Source organism: Jaculus jaculus, chromosome 2, assembly GCF_020740685.1.
Source record: "Jaculus jaculus isolate mJacJac1 chromosome 2, mJacJac1.mat.Y.cur, whole genome shotgun sequence".
Taxonomy (NCBI): domain Eukaryota; kingdom Metazoa; phylum Chordata; class Mammalia; order Rodentia; family Dipodidae; genus Jaculus; species Jaculus jaculus.
The window spans coordinates 125606510-125622099 of NC_059103.1; the positions used below are offsets into that span (position 1 = coordinate 125606510).

At 38.3% G+C, this 15590-nt stretch overlaps 1 protein-coding gene across 5 annotated transcripts in view; it reads right to left on the reverse strand.

Annotated features, from left to right (window-relative positions):
* Window positions 1–15590, reverse strand: part of Tmem68 (transmembrane protein 68) — a 39999-nt gene that overhangs the window by 21689 nt on the left and 2720 nt on the right. For 3 of the 5 annotated variants that reach the window (XM_045142865.1, XM_045142866.1, XM_045142867.1), the window contains exons 2-4: window positions 13993–14032; window positions 10085–10478; window positions 177–344 (exon numbers count right to left, since the gene is read on the reverse strand). In XM_045142865.1, coding sequence (XP_044998800.1) covers window positions 177–344; window positions 10085–10409 — 493 coding nt within the window. In that variant the 5' untranslated portion in view covers window positions 10410–10478; window positions 13993–14032. Of the gene's footprint in view, window positions 1–176; window positions 345–10084; window positions 10479–11437; window positions 11510–12000; window positions 12064–13992; window positions 14033–15590 lie in introns of those variants that run through there. The other 2 variants (XM_045142868.1, XM_004653469.2) reach the window with 2 other exon arrangements.

Sequence of the window (15590 nt, forward strand, 5' to 3'; positions counted from 1 at the left end):
TGCCCAGTCAGAGAGAAGCAAGAGGAGGAAGTAAATCATATTTTTGACCATAATTTTTAAATATATTGGATAGAGTATAATTAGATGTAACAGTTCAAATTGCAGTTCCATGTTGATTACTTTAAAAGGCAAAAAGGGTTTTATAATTTATATCACTATCCACAGTGAAATTTTACCTGGAATCTTAAAGACAAAGTGATCAGCTACTACTCGGCAAGTTCTGCCTGTGTGGATAAAGATTTTAGCCATGAAGTAGTAAAAATCTATGGGAATGGCTCCATGATAAAAAATTATAAGTGCTGGTCCATCTTCTGGTATTTTTTCCATTCCATGCACTTCATAACCTGTTCAAAAGACAAAATGCAGCTACTTAAAATATATTTATTAGTTGTTTTGGACTGAAGGATATTAATTCAAAAGCTCAGTTATTTTTAACTTTTTATTGACAACTTCCATAAACATAAATAATATATCATGATCATAAACATTCTCACCATGCTCCCTTTTTCCTCTTTCACTGAATCTCTTCTTTCCACCTTGTCTCTTCTACTTTGCTGCAAAGCTCAGGTTTTTCTTACAAAAGCACATGAGGGGACTGGGAAGGTAGCTCAGAAATTAAAGACACTTTCTTGCAAAGCCTAGCCACCCACATAAAGCTGGATAGGCATTAGTATGCAAAGGCAAGAGACTCGTGCATACACTCATACACACATGCAAATAAATAAATACATTTTTAGACAGGCATAGTGGTGCACACATTTAATCCTAGCACTTGGGAAGCAGAGGTAGGAAGATCATTGTGAGTTCAAGGTCAGCCTGACACTATATTGTGAATTCCAGGTCAGTCTGAGCTAGAGCCAGATCTTACCTAGAAAAACCAAAAAAAATACTAATAACAATAAAGTAATAAAGAAATGCATGTTTTTAAAACTTAGAAAATAGGGCTGGAACGACCGCTTTAGCAGTTAAGGCACTTGCCTGCAAAGCCAAAGAACCCAGATTTGATTCCCTAGGACTCACATAAGCCAGATGCACAAGGAGACACATTTCTCTGGCGTTCACTTTACAACCGCTGGAGACCCTGGCATACCCATTCATTCTCTCTCTTCTCTCTCCTATCATCTATCCATCCATCCATCCATCCATCCATCCATCCATCCATCCATCCATCTATCTATCTATCTATCTATCTATCTCTATCTCTCTGCCTTTCTCTCTAATAAATAAATTTTTTTTAATTATTTATTTATTTATTTGAGAGCGACAGACACAGAGAGAAAGACAGATAGAGGGAGAGAGAAAGAATGGGCGCGCCAGGGCTTCCAGCCTCTGCAAACGAACTCCAGATGCGTGCGCCCCTTTGTGCATCTGGCTAACGTGGGACCTGGGGAACCGAGCCTCGAACCGGGGTCCTTAGGCTTCACAGGCAAGCGCTTAACCGCTAAGCCATCTCTCCAGCCCTAATAAATAAATTTTAACAAGTAGAAAGTAGGGCCGGAGAGAGCGGTTAAGGCATTTGCCTGCAAAGCCAAAGGATCCGGGTTTGACTCCGGTAAGCCAGATGCACAAGGGGGGCACCTGCATCTGGAGTTCATTTGCAGTGGCTGGAGGGCCTGGCGCACCCATTCTCTCTCTCTCTCTCTCTCTAATAAGTAAATAAAACATATTTCTTAAAAACATGTGCCTTCCTGGTTCCTTTCCACTTTCTGTTATTTCCTGTCTTCCTCGTCCTTTTATTCCATGAAAGAATTAGTCCTGCGGCCCCATAGGACAGGGTAAGGAAGACACTTGGGTGGAGAGGTAGCCCAGAGCCTGTACTAGGACTCCAGGCGGGGGAATATGCATCTTCAAGGGGCAGCCTCGAGCAGGGAGCCAAGGCTGGAGAGGCGGAGGTGTTCTGACAACAGCCATACAAGGTGTTGAGGAGTGAGCGGGAAAGGGGCCCAAAGGTAGGCAAAGCATGTGGAGGGCATCCCCACATAGGGGCCCTGCGCAAGGGGTTGGAGCAGAGTTGGGTAAGGAAGGATCCAGTACAAGAGATGTTCTGGGACAAGGCATCAAACCCTGAGCAGAAGAGGGAGGATACCACATAGCCTGGTGGCCTGGTCCTGGAGGTCAGAGCCCAAGCAGCATAAAAGCATAAGCATGGCAGGAGAGCCATTACACAGAAGGGATTGACCACGTGAGCACTGCATGTTAAGCATTATGTGAGGAAGGTCCTCATTGCCAGGACAGTTACAAATGCATAGAAAGAACTAGATTACGAGCTGGGCGAGGTGGCGCACGCCTTTAATCCCAGCACTTGGGAGGCAGAGGTAGGAGGATTGCCGTGAGTTCGAGGCCACCCTAAGACTCCATAGTGAATTCCAGGTCAGCCTGGGCTAGAGTGAGATCCTACCTCGGAAAACAAAAACAAACAAACAAAACAACAACAGAAAGAACGAGATTATGTCTAACTACAAGAAAACCCTTCCCAACTTGAAAAAGCCAGACAGATATAACCAAGCTTTTCTTAAGACCAGCAAAAAGTGAAAACAGCTAGCAGTTTTCAGAAAATATGGTTTTGTCTCCTTGAGCAACCATAACAACCTAAGAGTGTTTCAAGTTCTAATGAGGCTGGAACTTTGACTTTATATATTCTGTAATATTTTTTATTTTATTTTATTTACCTGAAAGAGAGAGACAGACAGTGGGTACTGAGGAAATCAAACCCAGGGCGTCAGGCTTTGCAAACAAGCACCTTTAACTGCTGAGCCCTATAATTCACTATAATCTCTCCAGCTCTATAATTCTTTGAGTCTACCATTTTTCCAAAGAAAGGTGTTTGCTTTGTTAAGTTTTTTTTTTTTTTTTTTTTTTCTTTCTCTCTCTTCTTGTTGTGAGCTTTCATATATTTTGAGATGAGCTTTGTAAAAAGCCCAAGCTGGTCTCAAAATCTCAACTGACCTGCTTTTGCCTCCCAAGTGGTGGGATTATAAATGTATGCCACCATGCTCTGCTTGTTTTTATTCATATATTGTAAGAAAATCCAACTATTGTACAAAGAATTTATTTTCCTTCCAATTAGTTAATTCTAATTCAAGTAACTCAGTTTGCTTTAAGCTGTGCAGAACAATCAGAGGTTTTACAAGGTTTCTCAAAGGGTCAATTTCCCATTGGGTAAATTTTCTGTGAAATAATAATCCTTTGAAGGGTACTTAATACAGAACATTCCTAAAGTTCTCTTTGGCGTATGAAACATTTTTTTAAGTTATGAAATAATTGAACTACTTATATAAGAGGATTTGCCAAATCCTCTGGTTTGAAACAGAAAAATTACAATAATTATTGACAAAAAAGTTAGCCATGTTACTTTGATGTCATTTGATGGCTCTTTGATGTCATTAAATACAATTTAACTCCTCTGCTGATCCTATGCTCACCAAGAACTCTGGCAATCTCCTGACTTCTTATGTAGATCAGCCTCCAGGGAGAGGACCAGGAGGTCAGTCACATGGAACCCAAGAAGTTCCTATGTGGTAGAGGTAGCTTACTGTGTAAAGAGCTCTCTGCCTTCCAACTTTGGACATTAGATCAGGAATTCAGATAATGATAATGTTCTGAGATAATTATTTGTGTTTGTTTTCTTTTTTAATATATTTTACTTTTATTTATTTATTTATTTAACAGAGAAAAGGGGAGAGAGAGACAGAGAGACAGAGAGGCATGCCAGGGCCTCCAGACACAGCAGTCACAAGCGCCCCCTTGTGTATCCAGCTAAACCTGGGGAATTGAATGTGGGTCCTTTGACTTTGCAGGCAAACGCCTTAACCACTAAGCCATCCCTCCAGCCCTGTTTTCTTTCTTCAAGTTAGGATCACTCTAACCCAAGCTGACCTGAAACTCACAGTAAGCCTAGCTCTGCCTCCCAAATGCTGGGATTAAAGGTGTGTGCCAAGCCCAGCTTGAGATAAATCCTTTGTTATCTTTCACCCAAATTCTACTTTTAAGATTTTATACCTATATACTATGGTAAATTATATGATGATGTTTTCCTTTTGAATCTTTCTCAAGAAAACAAATCAAACAACTACAAAATAAAGTCCAAATTTCTGACCAGAGCATTCAGTACCCTTTATAAACTGGGTTCAGTGTCTGTCCAGGTTCATCACTCATTTCTCACCTTCCGGTTCTGAAAATACCTTGTTTGACCTACCAGTGTATGTTTAACATAAATAATACCCTACTATGAATACAGTCATGAATCTTTTCTGTTCAACAATCTATCTTGGAGATCTATAGTACATAAAGCGATTTTGTTCTTTCAGTGCTACAAAATAGTCCATAATAAATTCCTATCAGTTTAGTCTTTTCTCTACTCAGGAACACTTGATCATTTCCAGTGTCTAACAAATATTACGACAGTGACATCCATTCATATGCCTCCTTCCACATGTGCACTGTACATGTGGGTGAGTATACCACTAGAAGAGGTGCTGAGGACAACTATGGGTCATACACCTACCTTGAATCATGACAGATACAGGACTAAAGTGCCCTTCCCTCCCAACTGACTAGATATATTCCTTCCACACATAAACAGAATGAAGGGCTCCATTCCTCCCCATTCTCAACCCTTGCCAACAAATCTAATTCTTGTCAATCTTATAGGTAAAAATGATCTCAGTGACACTCTTATTTTCCTAATTTCATATAAGGCTCATGCATCTGTTATAATTATTGGTCATTTATTTTTTAGATATATTTCCAAGACACGTTATCTCATTAGTCTGGAACTCACCAATTAGGACAGACATGATGTCTTTTGTTTGGTTTTTGAGATATGTTCTTACTATACAACTGAGAGCATGGAACTTATTATGTAGCCACAGCAGGCCTTGAGCCAAAGATCCTCCTGTATCTGCTAAATGAGTACTAGGATTAAAGGTGTGTACTACTATACTCACCTCTCACTTATTTTCTAAGGTATGCTTTAAATAAATTATGATGTTCTATCTCACTACTCAACATGCTATATCTTTTAAAATAGCTTGATATTTGTGTTTTCAGGCCCTACTTCATGATCATCAAATATTACTTTCCTGCTAATAGGAAAGTGGTAGCTTTCAACACTTACTAAATTCATGTTGCTTGGACTCCTTATCTGTTTTATTCTCTGTGACCATTTTTACCTGGTATCAAGACCCCAATTTTAATCATTATGAAAAGCAAGTAAGATACATTTGATAGGATAGGGAAAATACCAATTTTTTTTTTAATTAAAGTGAGCTTCATTATGTAGTTTACTGACACAATACAAATTTTTGAAATTAATGAAAAACCAGTTGGAAATGCTCTGAATTAATAGAATTTGGAGTATGGCATGTAGAGTAACACCTTTACCATACTGGGACTTGCCATGCATTTAGCTATTTTTTAATTCCACCTGTATAGTTTCTCCATAAAGATCTTATGTACTTACTTTGTTAGATTTAGACCTAAATAGAATTATTCCTATTTAAGAAAAATACATTAGCATAATGGCTTAAGATAACTACTTTAAAAGCAATTACTAGCTGGGCATAGTGATTTATGCCTTTAATCCCAACACTCAGGAGGCAGCGATTAAGAGGATCACTGTGAGTTCAAGGCCAGCCTGAGCTAGAGTAAGACCCTACCTTGAAAAAAACAAAAGGGAATTACTGGTGGTGTACTGGCAATCACTAATTACATGCTGATCTTATGTCTAGTTCCTTTAACTAACCAGTACTGATAAACCTGTTTTTCTCAAGTGCCTCTTATTTTCTCATCACTATTGTTCCTACTTCTTAGACCTTCAAGACAATGTTAAGTAGTAATGACAGTGGCATCCTTGTAAAGTTCCAGATTGTTGGAATTGTTTTCATACTTTATCCCTCTTCCTCCACTGTATATGTTTAAGTATTTCTAGTACACTCCCTTAAAGTTCAAGTATTAGTTTTTATTTCTCATTTGATAACCATTTTTATCACAGACACTGAATTGTATAAAATTATTTTATATCACTAACCTATAAACTGTTTTGTATGAAGGAAATTCTTTGTTTGAAACAAAAACTAAAACCACAATATACACAAAAAGCACAACAAAAAAAAATACCTCAAAAGTATTCCTTATTTCTTTTTAAAATATTTTATTTATTTAGTTATTTATGAGACAGAGAACAGGCATACCAGGGCCTCTAGCCAATGCAAACTCCAGACGCATGCACCATATGCATCTGCATTTACAAGGGTACCAGGGAATCAAACCTGGGTCCTTTGGCTTTATAGGCAAGCAAGCACCCTAACCACGAAGCCATCTCTCTAGACCACATTCCTTATTTTTCTAAAGGAAAAGTTATGATTCTCATGAGCTGTAGAGCTCTCCAAAAATGCATAAACTTTAATTTTCAGAAGAATATCTAGGCATCTTATTAATGAGTCTCCTTCATCATATTAATTTTCAAGGGAAATTGATAAATAGTAAGAATCCAGCCTTTAAGAATGTAATTCGGAGCTGGGCACATGCCTTTATTCCTAGCACTCGGGAGGCAGAGTAGGAGGATTGCCATGAGTTCGAGGCCACCCTGAGACTCCATAGTAAATTCCAGGTTAGCCTGAGCTAGAGTGAGACCCTACGTCAAAAAACCAAAAAAAAAAAAAAAAAGAATGTAATTCGGGGGCTGGAGAGATAGCTCGGTGGTTAAATACACTTGCTTACAAAGCCTGCCATTATGAAATTATGGGTCTCACTCTCTGGTACCCACATAAAACCAGATGCAGAAAGTGGCACATACATATGGAGTTTGTGTACATTGGTAAGAGGCTCTGGCACACCCATATTCATATTGTCTCTTTCTCTCTCATAAATAAATAAATATTTTTTTAAAAAAATTCAATTCTCCAGGTGTGGTGGTACATGCCTTTAATCCCAGAGCTTGGAGGCAGAGATAAGAGGATCACCATAAATTCAAGGCCATCCTGAGACTGCATAGTGAAGTCAGCCTGGACTAGAGTGAGACGATACCTCAAAAAACAAAACAACAACAACAAAAAAAAGTGTAATTCATAGTCTTTAAGAATAATTTAAGAAAAAAAACCACAATGAATCCAAAGTTTCTGCTGGTAAAGGCAACTTGAGACTTCACTGACCCATCACCAACCAAACTATCTAGAAATTGAGCTACACAGAAACATCAAATTAGTGTTTCTTAATAAAATGTAGGCAATATGCTATGTAACACATAAGAATCAGAATATTCTAAAAAAAATTATATAGTCTAAAGTTAAGATTTAACTTCAAAATACAGCATATTAGATTCTTGGGGCTGGAGAGATGGCTTCACAGTTAAGGTGCTTGCCTGAGAAGCCAAAGAACCCAGGTTTGATTCCCCAGTACCCATGTAAGCCAGATGCACAAGAGGACGCATGTATCTGGAGTTTATCTGCAGTGGCTACAGGCCCTGGCATGCCCATTCTCTGTCTGCTTCCTCTCTTTCTCTCTCTCTCTGTCTGCAAATAAATAAATAAATAAATAATAAAAAATAGATTATTGAACAAAGATACTATATTTAAAGTGGCAACAACACAAACAAGTTACTATTAAATAATAAGTAAATAAATTACAGGATTTATAGAATTCCATGTATGTAAATCATTAAAAGTCTTATTTTTGAGTTTTAATTGTATGATAAATACATTCACACATAAGAATGATAACAGATCAAAATTTTAACAGAATTCATTTTCATGGTTAAATTTTAGGGTGGCAATTTCTTATATCACTATATTTTTACAGTGATATTAATTCTTATTATCAATGTTTTGGTTTGAAGCAGGGTTTCACACAAGCTGATGTGGAACTTACTAGGGTTACAGTAACCCAGGCAGGTTATGGTGATTCTCCTACCTCAGCCTCCTGAGTATTGGTACTAATAGGCATGAGCCACCACACCTGGCATGATAATTTAAAAATTATTTAATAATGTATACCTAATAATTTTACAAGTAGAAAATTGATTTAAGTAAACAAAAAATCCAAATATAAACACAAATGCCTTTTATGTTACAAAATCAACCATTTATCCTAATAAAATATATCATCATAAAAAAATCACTAAAGCAGACTAAGAATTAAATGGTTTATTTCCCCTGAGTTATAATACATATCTGGAAATATCTTAGAATCCTGCTATGTAGGGGGTAGAGAATGTAACTCAGTTGGCAGTGTACTTGCCTAACACACACAATGCTAGGATTGATCACCAGAACCAAATATATCAGTCATGGTAATAATCACTTTTAATTCTAGCACTTAGAAAGTAGAAAAAGGATGACCAGAAATTTAAGGTCATCCTTGGCTATATAGCAACTTTAAAGGCCCAGCTGGCATAAAGAAAACCCTGTCTCAAAAAAAAAGAAAAAAAAAAAAAAACCTGCTATAAAATAAACTTAGTGTTTAATTTTACCTATGTTAAGCCATCCTCTGAAATATACATGAATTCAAATGCCTTAATATATATTATTTGGAGCTCTGTTCTGACAAACAGGATCTTTAATGAGCAAGTATCAAAAATTCAAAGCATGTAAGGCATATATGATTTCTGTATATGCTGAATGCCAAAGCTCTGAGACTGGATCCCAAACACAGGACAGACTTTTATCCAGTGAAGAATACATGCCTTAGAGGCCCCTGTCAGAAGCTGGATCCAGGCTTTGTCCTTATGTAGCTTGTAAATAACTTTTCCAGTCTGTTTCCTCATGGATAAAATGAATACAGTACATAAATTCTAGATGAAGCATTTGAAGGTGCTTAGAATAATAAGCAATCAAAAGAATAAGGCTGGGGAGATGGCTCAACAATTAAAGGCACTTGAATATAATTCCCGAAGAGAAATTTATTGCCAGCTCGCCTACTCAGAAAAACACACCAACCCTTAAGAAAAATCAAGTACCCAATGGGTAAATGTTAATATACATATTCTAGTTAATGTAATATAAATATTATTTAATATTCCACTCTTTAGAAAGTATACTTCACATTGGTAAATCCAAATTTGTTTTGCACAGAATGGAAAAAAAAAATACTGAAGTCTTGAAACAGCTTCTTAAAAAAAACATTCAGCCAAGCACAGCTGCATGTGAGCCCAGCTTGTGATTCCAGAAGCAGTCAGGGAGCCAAGGCAGGGGAGTGGTTATAGGTTAGCAGAGCTACTGAGCAAGATCCTGTCTCAAAAAGATTAAGAACAAAAGCCAAACCCCAATTTCCATAAAAGTACAAAGGGACTATGAAGAGGGAAAAAAGACTAAAGTGAAAAGAGGGGAACAAAGAAAGCAATGGAACATATATGAAACAAAAACAGAAGAGATTACTTGGGATAGCAGAGGAATCAGCAAGAGGTGAGAAAGGAAAATAGAAGGAGCTGGAGAGATGGCTTAGTGGTTAAGGCGTTTGCCTGCAAAGCCTAAGGACCCAGCTTTGATTTCCTAGTACCCACATAAGCCAAATGCTCAAGGAGGTACAGGTGTCTGGAAATCATTTGCTATGCCTAGAGGCCCTAGCACAACCATCCTCCCTCTCTCTCTATCTGCCTCCTTCTCTCCCCTCTCTCTCTAATAAATAAATAAAATATTTTAAGAACTAAGAAAGAAGAAAGGGAGATAGGGATGTCTATTCAGAGGGAATAATTAATATATATATATATATATATATATATGGAACATGTTACAATAAAACCCATTACATCATGTGCTAACCAAAAAACATAATGAAAGGAAAAACCAGTTTACGCAGTTTTAATTGGTTGCTTAGTTTTTAGGTATTTTCAACATTAATTTCATATTTTAGCTTAGAGTAGCAGTATATATAAATCTTTAAATGGAAACAAATGTGTTTGGGAAAATTCACTTAGATACTGACATACATATGAACATGTATAAATAAATATATGGAAATACATAACAAGGAATTATAACTGTTCCTTCCATTATATTGTTCAATAATTTTTCATTCAGAAAAAAAAGGAACAATAGCATAGTGCCATGGCCACACAACTGGGCACAGAGCCTGCAGCCGTCTTGCTTACCATGCCACACCGCTGCATGTCCATCCCACAGAGATGCCACTGTTTTCCTTGCACCATCCCATAAGTTATGAGAGTAGGCTTCTTTCAATACATTCTTCCTCTTATAAATATGTAGGAATATAATACTAAGATAGAGAAGGAAGATAGTAAAGTATGGGAGAATTAAAAGAATTAGTGGTGTGAAAACCCACAAAAGATAGTTTGCAAAATTCAAATAGTCCTCCAATTGCTCCACACCAAACCACTGTTCAAATACGTGAATCAGACAAGTCATGTAGGGCACAGAAACTTGTCCCGCAGTGCAGGTCTCATTTTTGTTTATCATTTTTCCTTAAGACAAAACAACAAATTCAGGCTCTTTCTTCATTGCAAAAGGAGGTCTTTAACTTCAACACTGGAAGGAAAAATAACCCAGAGTTACTCTCTTTACAGCTACAAAGTTAAAGGCTTTCGTCTACAGAAGAACTATACAGGGTCATTTTTAATACCAAAAAATGAGATTTTTTTTTAATGCTTAACTTTTTGCAGAGTTAAATGTGAAAGCTATAGAATTCATCTGTACAATTATGAAGAAGTTTAGGTTTAGTTTTTGATGTAAGTTTCAAGCTATAATAAAGAGAGGCAAAATCTGAAGAGGAATAAAATTTCAACTTTAAGTTGTATTTATTTTAAGTGGGTACTGGGGATTGAACTCAGGTCCTCATAATTGCAAGGTAAGCACTAAAGCTATAAACAAGCAATAAAATTTCAGATCAAACTTAATAATCTGATTCATATTTTAAGTGGACTGTGCTGATTAATTGCATCTTAAACAAGGTAACTGTGGTAGTGTGAATGTATGCCCCCCATAGACTCAGTTGTTTTGTTAAAGCTTGTAACTTGGGTCTCCAGCCACCTGGCTGGAGGAGGCGTCACTGGACTCAGGCCCTGAGGTCCAGCCCAAAGGTGTGAGAGACTGAGCTCTGGTGGGGTCCCTGCTGCTTTTGGTATTGTTGGCTGCTGGTGGTTTCTGTCTCTCTGCTTGGATTCATGAATAAGAGCCACTGCTTCCACCACTGATGGAACCTCCCTAGACCCGTAAGCTTGAATAAATCCCTTCCTCCCCTAAACTGAGCCAGGGGTGGGTGTTCATCCCAGCAATGTGGAAGTGACTACAACAGTAAGATTAACTGTCTCCTTTACAAAAGAAAATGTCATTATCTGTTCCGTAAAGGAATCAAAGCCTCTGGAAATGATGACATACATTTTTGGATATTTTCTTCTACAGAGTAACAGATTTACCAAAAAAAAAAAAAAAAACCTGTTCTTTTGACATTACTAAATAAAAATTAAAACCGACATGGTAATGCATACCTTTAATCCCAGTAGTTGGGAGGCTAAGTTAGGACGATCAATGTGAGCTGTAAGCTTGAGGCCAACCTAAGACTACAAAGTAAATTCCAGGTCAGCCTGGGCTAAAGTGAGACCCTACCTTGAAAAATAAACAAACACACACAAAAAAAACATAGCTAAACTTTTTTTTTTCTTTTTCTCCATAGGAACTAGATATCTCTTAAAACTTAGAAGAGCATCAACCACATCTGTGTGTTCCTCCAGGTGCCTAGTGGAGCCAGAAGTACTAAGTGAAATAACTCAGGCTCAGAAAAACAAAGGCCCCAGGTTCTCTTTCATCTGCAGATTCTACCTTTGAATTTTCATATCAGTATTTAAGTTGGAGTAAGAGTCAGTAGTAGAGGCCAGGAAGTTAGAAAAAGGGCCAGAAGGGAAGACGGTGGAGAACTTAGGAGAGAGGATAGTAAGAGGGACAGAACACAAGGCATAAAGGTCTATGCTGTGTCAGGGAAGTGGGAGAAGGGAGGGCTAATCGAAACTAAAAACATGGGCTGGAGAGATGGCTTAACAGTTAAGGTGCTTGCCTGCAAAGCCTAAGGACCCATGTTCGACTCTCCAGATCCCATGTTAGCCAGATGCATGAAGATGAGGCAAGCGCAAGGTCTGACACGCCCACTAGGTGGTGCAAGCATCTGGAGTTCGATTGCAGTGGCCAAGGCCTTGACGCACCAATTCTCTCTCTCACTTTCTCTGAAAAATAAAATTAAATTAAGAAAAAACTAAAGATATGAGTGAGTCACAAGAAAACCTACTTCTTAGCTAATTAAAAAACATAATTGAAAAAGACAGAGTTTGGGACTGGAGAGATGGCTTAGTGGTTAAGGCGTTTGCCTGCAAAGCCAAAGGATCCTGGTTCAGCTCTCCAGGACCCACGTAAGCTGGATGCACAAGGGAACGCATGTTTCTGGAGTTCGTTTGCAGTGGCTAGAGGTCCTGACGCGCCTATTCTCTCTCTCCTTCTCTCTGCCTCTTTCTCTCTCTCTTAAGTAAATAAATAAAAAACAAAGTTTTTTTTTTAAAGAGAGAGAGAGCGCCAGGCATGGTGGCACACGCCTTTATTCCTAGCACTAGGGAGGCAGAAATAGGAGGACTGCCGTGAGTTCGAGGCCACCCTGAGACTCCATAGTGAATTCCAGGTCAACCTGGGCTAGAGTGAGACCCTACCTTGAAGAAAAAAAAGAGAGAGTTTGAGCAGATTTAGAGTGCTAGAAGGGAGAATTCTGTGCCCAGAAGTCACAGGTAGTTACAGGAAAAGCACCAGTGCCAGATACGAGCCATGTCCTCACTCAAGAAACGGGTAATCATGGAGGCACCTGAGAAAAATGGGACAATCCAATATGCCAAGGCTACTCATTAGAATGAGATGGTAAGACCCTTTTGCTGAAGATACCACAATCTGTGGTCTCAGGACACTGAGAAATCAAGCGGAACTGAGCTGGAAGTCAGCTCCCTGCTGAGTGGCTGTCATGGTACTGGGAAGTGCCATACAGGATGCTGGGGGAGAAAAATCAACTGTCTTAACCAGCAGTAGACCTGCAAGCTACACAATCAGCCAGTAAGATGTGCCTGCTAGTACAAGAGTGGCACGTCAGTTATTGCTCTCTTATTGGATTTGAGGCCCATTCCATGCCAGATACTGAAGATCAAGTTGAAATCCTGTGACTTGCAAGGTCATAGGCCCTAGGAGGAAGCTACCACTGCTCTTTGGCTAAATTGATACGTTATACCCATCAAATTGCCCTCTAAATATTTATGTTGTGCCTATGTGTTAGAGCTGCTCTCATTTTAGTCACAGAAGCTTCTTTTTGCAGACTGCACTGACTATTAGGTATACCAAGACTCATCAAGGTACTGAGAAGTGACAGTTGAGTGCTCAGCACTGGATGAGACATGTCTATCATACCGAGCAGGGCTCAGGGACATCACAGAGGAGGTACTGGAGCGAATACTAGTGTTGTTCTCACTACTGGACAGGTTAGCTTCTTCTGGGAGATGGTTATGGATACTGGAGAGTTTAAAACTCAACAAAGTGCTGATCAGTAGTTGTTACTGAGAGCTCAGTGCTCTCATGAGATATTCTGTTATGCCTTCAAAGCTGCGGGACATCACAGAAGAGAGGGCAGAAAGAATGTAAGAGTCAGGGATGAGGGTAGGAAGGAATACATTGGGACATTATCCCCTGGTCATGAAGTGACCAGTGTATTCATGACCTCATAGCAACTATATGCTATCGTTAGCTCCATAGCACCTGCACAATAGTGAGCCCATCAACATTCTGACTAGATGATGGAGGTGGGCAAAAAAAGAGACATCAAAACAGAGGAAGGAATATTTGACAAGAGGACGACATTTGTGGTATAAGGGTAAAGCAAGGGGGAAAAGTGAGAAATGGGAGTGGATTATAATCAAATTACAGTATGTTCACAGTTAAAATTCTCAATAAAAACCTTAAATGACTGAAAATATAGCTATGCAAATATTTTATGAACTCATCCTCTAGAAGTTATTTTACTTACCAGAAGTTAGACAAACGTCTCAAGTTTCCATGTATATATCCTGAAAACACAGGAAACAAATTAAATGTATGATTAAACAAAGATAATAATCACTAGGACTTAGAATTAAAATTTCCAATAAAATATCAGGGTAGCACATTGACAAAAGTTTCATAAGTCTACAGCCCTAAGCTAGAATACTACAAGTAAAAGTGTCACCTAAGTGACCACTGGCTTACTGGGAACAACTATTTACTGCCATTATATAAAATCCCACTAAAGAAATTGTTTTTCTAAAACTATGTTCTTTGAACATAGATATAATCTTTTTGATTTGAAATCTTTGTCAGGCATTTCATCTAAAGCAGTCTCACCTTCACTTTTCAGTAGAAGGTGTAATTTGCTATTTATTTCCCTCCCTCTACTACTTTGTTGTGGCTACTACATCAGCATCTTATCTGGAAGTCCTCAGAAAACATCTTTCATAGAACTAGAACAGTCCCAAAACTCATATGAAAACACACACACACACACACACACACACACACACACACACACACACGAAGAACTCAAACAATCAAAGCAACCCTGAGTAACAACAAAACAAACCCAGACTCATTACAAAATCAGACTTCACAGCATCCTACCATAAGTGACCAAACGAACATGGAACTGGCACAAAAACATACATGCAGCTAGGAGAATGGGAAACATTTTCTTGAGTAGGTATGTAGTCATTAACTTGTATATGCTTTGGGAAATAATGAACCACCTATGCTCATGTAAAGAATCCTAATTAAACTCAGTTGGACAGACAAACACACACACACACACACACAAGACATCAAAGGTGAAGACAGACTAGATGGGAAGAAAAAGAGATTCAGTAGGAAGTGGAAGGGGGACAGAAGTTAAGAGGAGGTATTATTATCAAATATAAAAATTATAAAATATTATGTTATCAAAATATTATCAATATTATCAAAAGGGCTAGGGAGACAGCATAGAAGTGAAATGCAAATCCTACAGGCCCAAAATTCCCTACTACCCACATACAGCCAGATGCACAAAGGGATGCACTTCTCTGGAATTCATTTGCAGCAAGAGGCCCTGAACCTTCTCTCTCTCTCACTGCAAATATATAGAAATACCATTAACTCAGGAGGCAGAGGTAGAAGGACTGCTGGAAGTTTGAGGCCAGCCTGAGATGACATAATTAATTCCAGGCTAGAGCAAGACCTTACCTCAATACACACACACACACACACACACACACACACACACACACACATTAAATAATAAACAAATACATGCAAACCAGTAGAACAGAAGAGAATACAGGCATAAGTTCACATACTTACAGCTAATTAATTCCCTTCAATAAACTGTGCTAGGAAATTTGCATGAAGAGAACTAGACCCTTACCTCTCACTACAAACAAATAACCAACTCAAAATGAATCAAAGACTTATATGTGAGCCTTTATAACTTTAAAACTAGTAAAATACTAGAAGGAAATTTAGAGGAAACTCTTCACAACCTTACTCTAGGGATGACGATGATAATGTGTGCCCCAAGCTTCCAAAGCATATGCAACAAAAGAAAAAACAGACAAATGG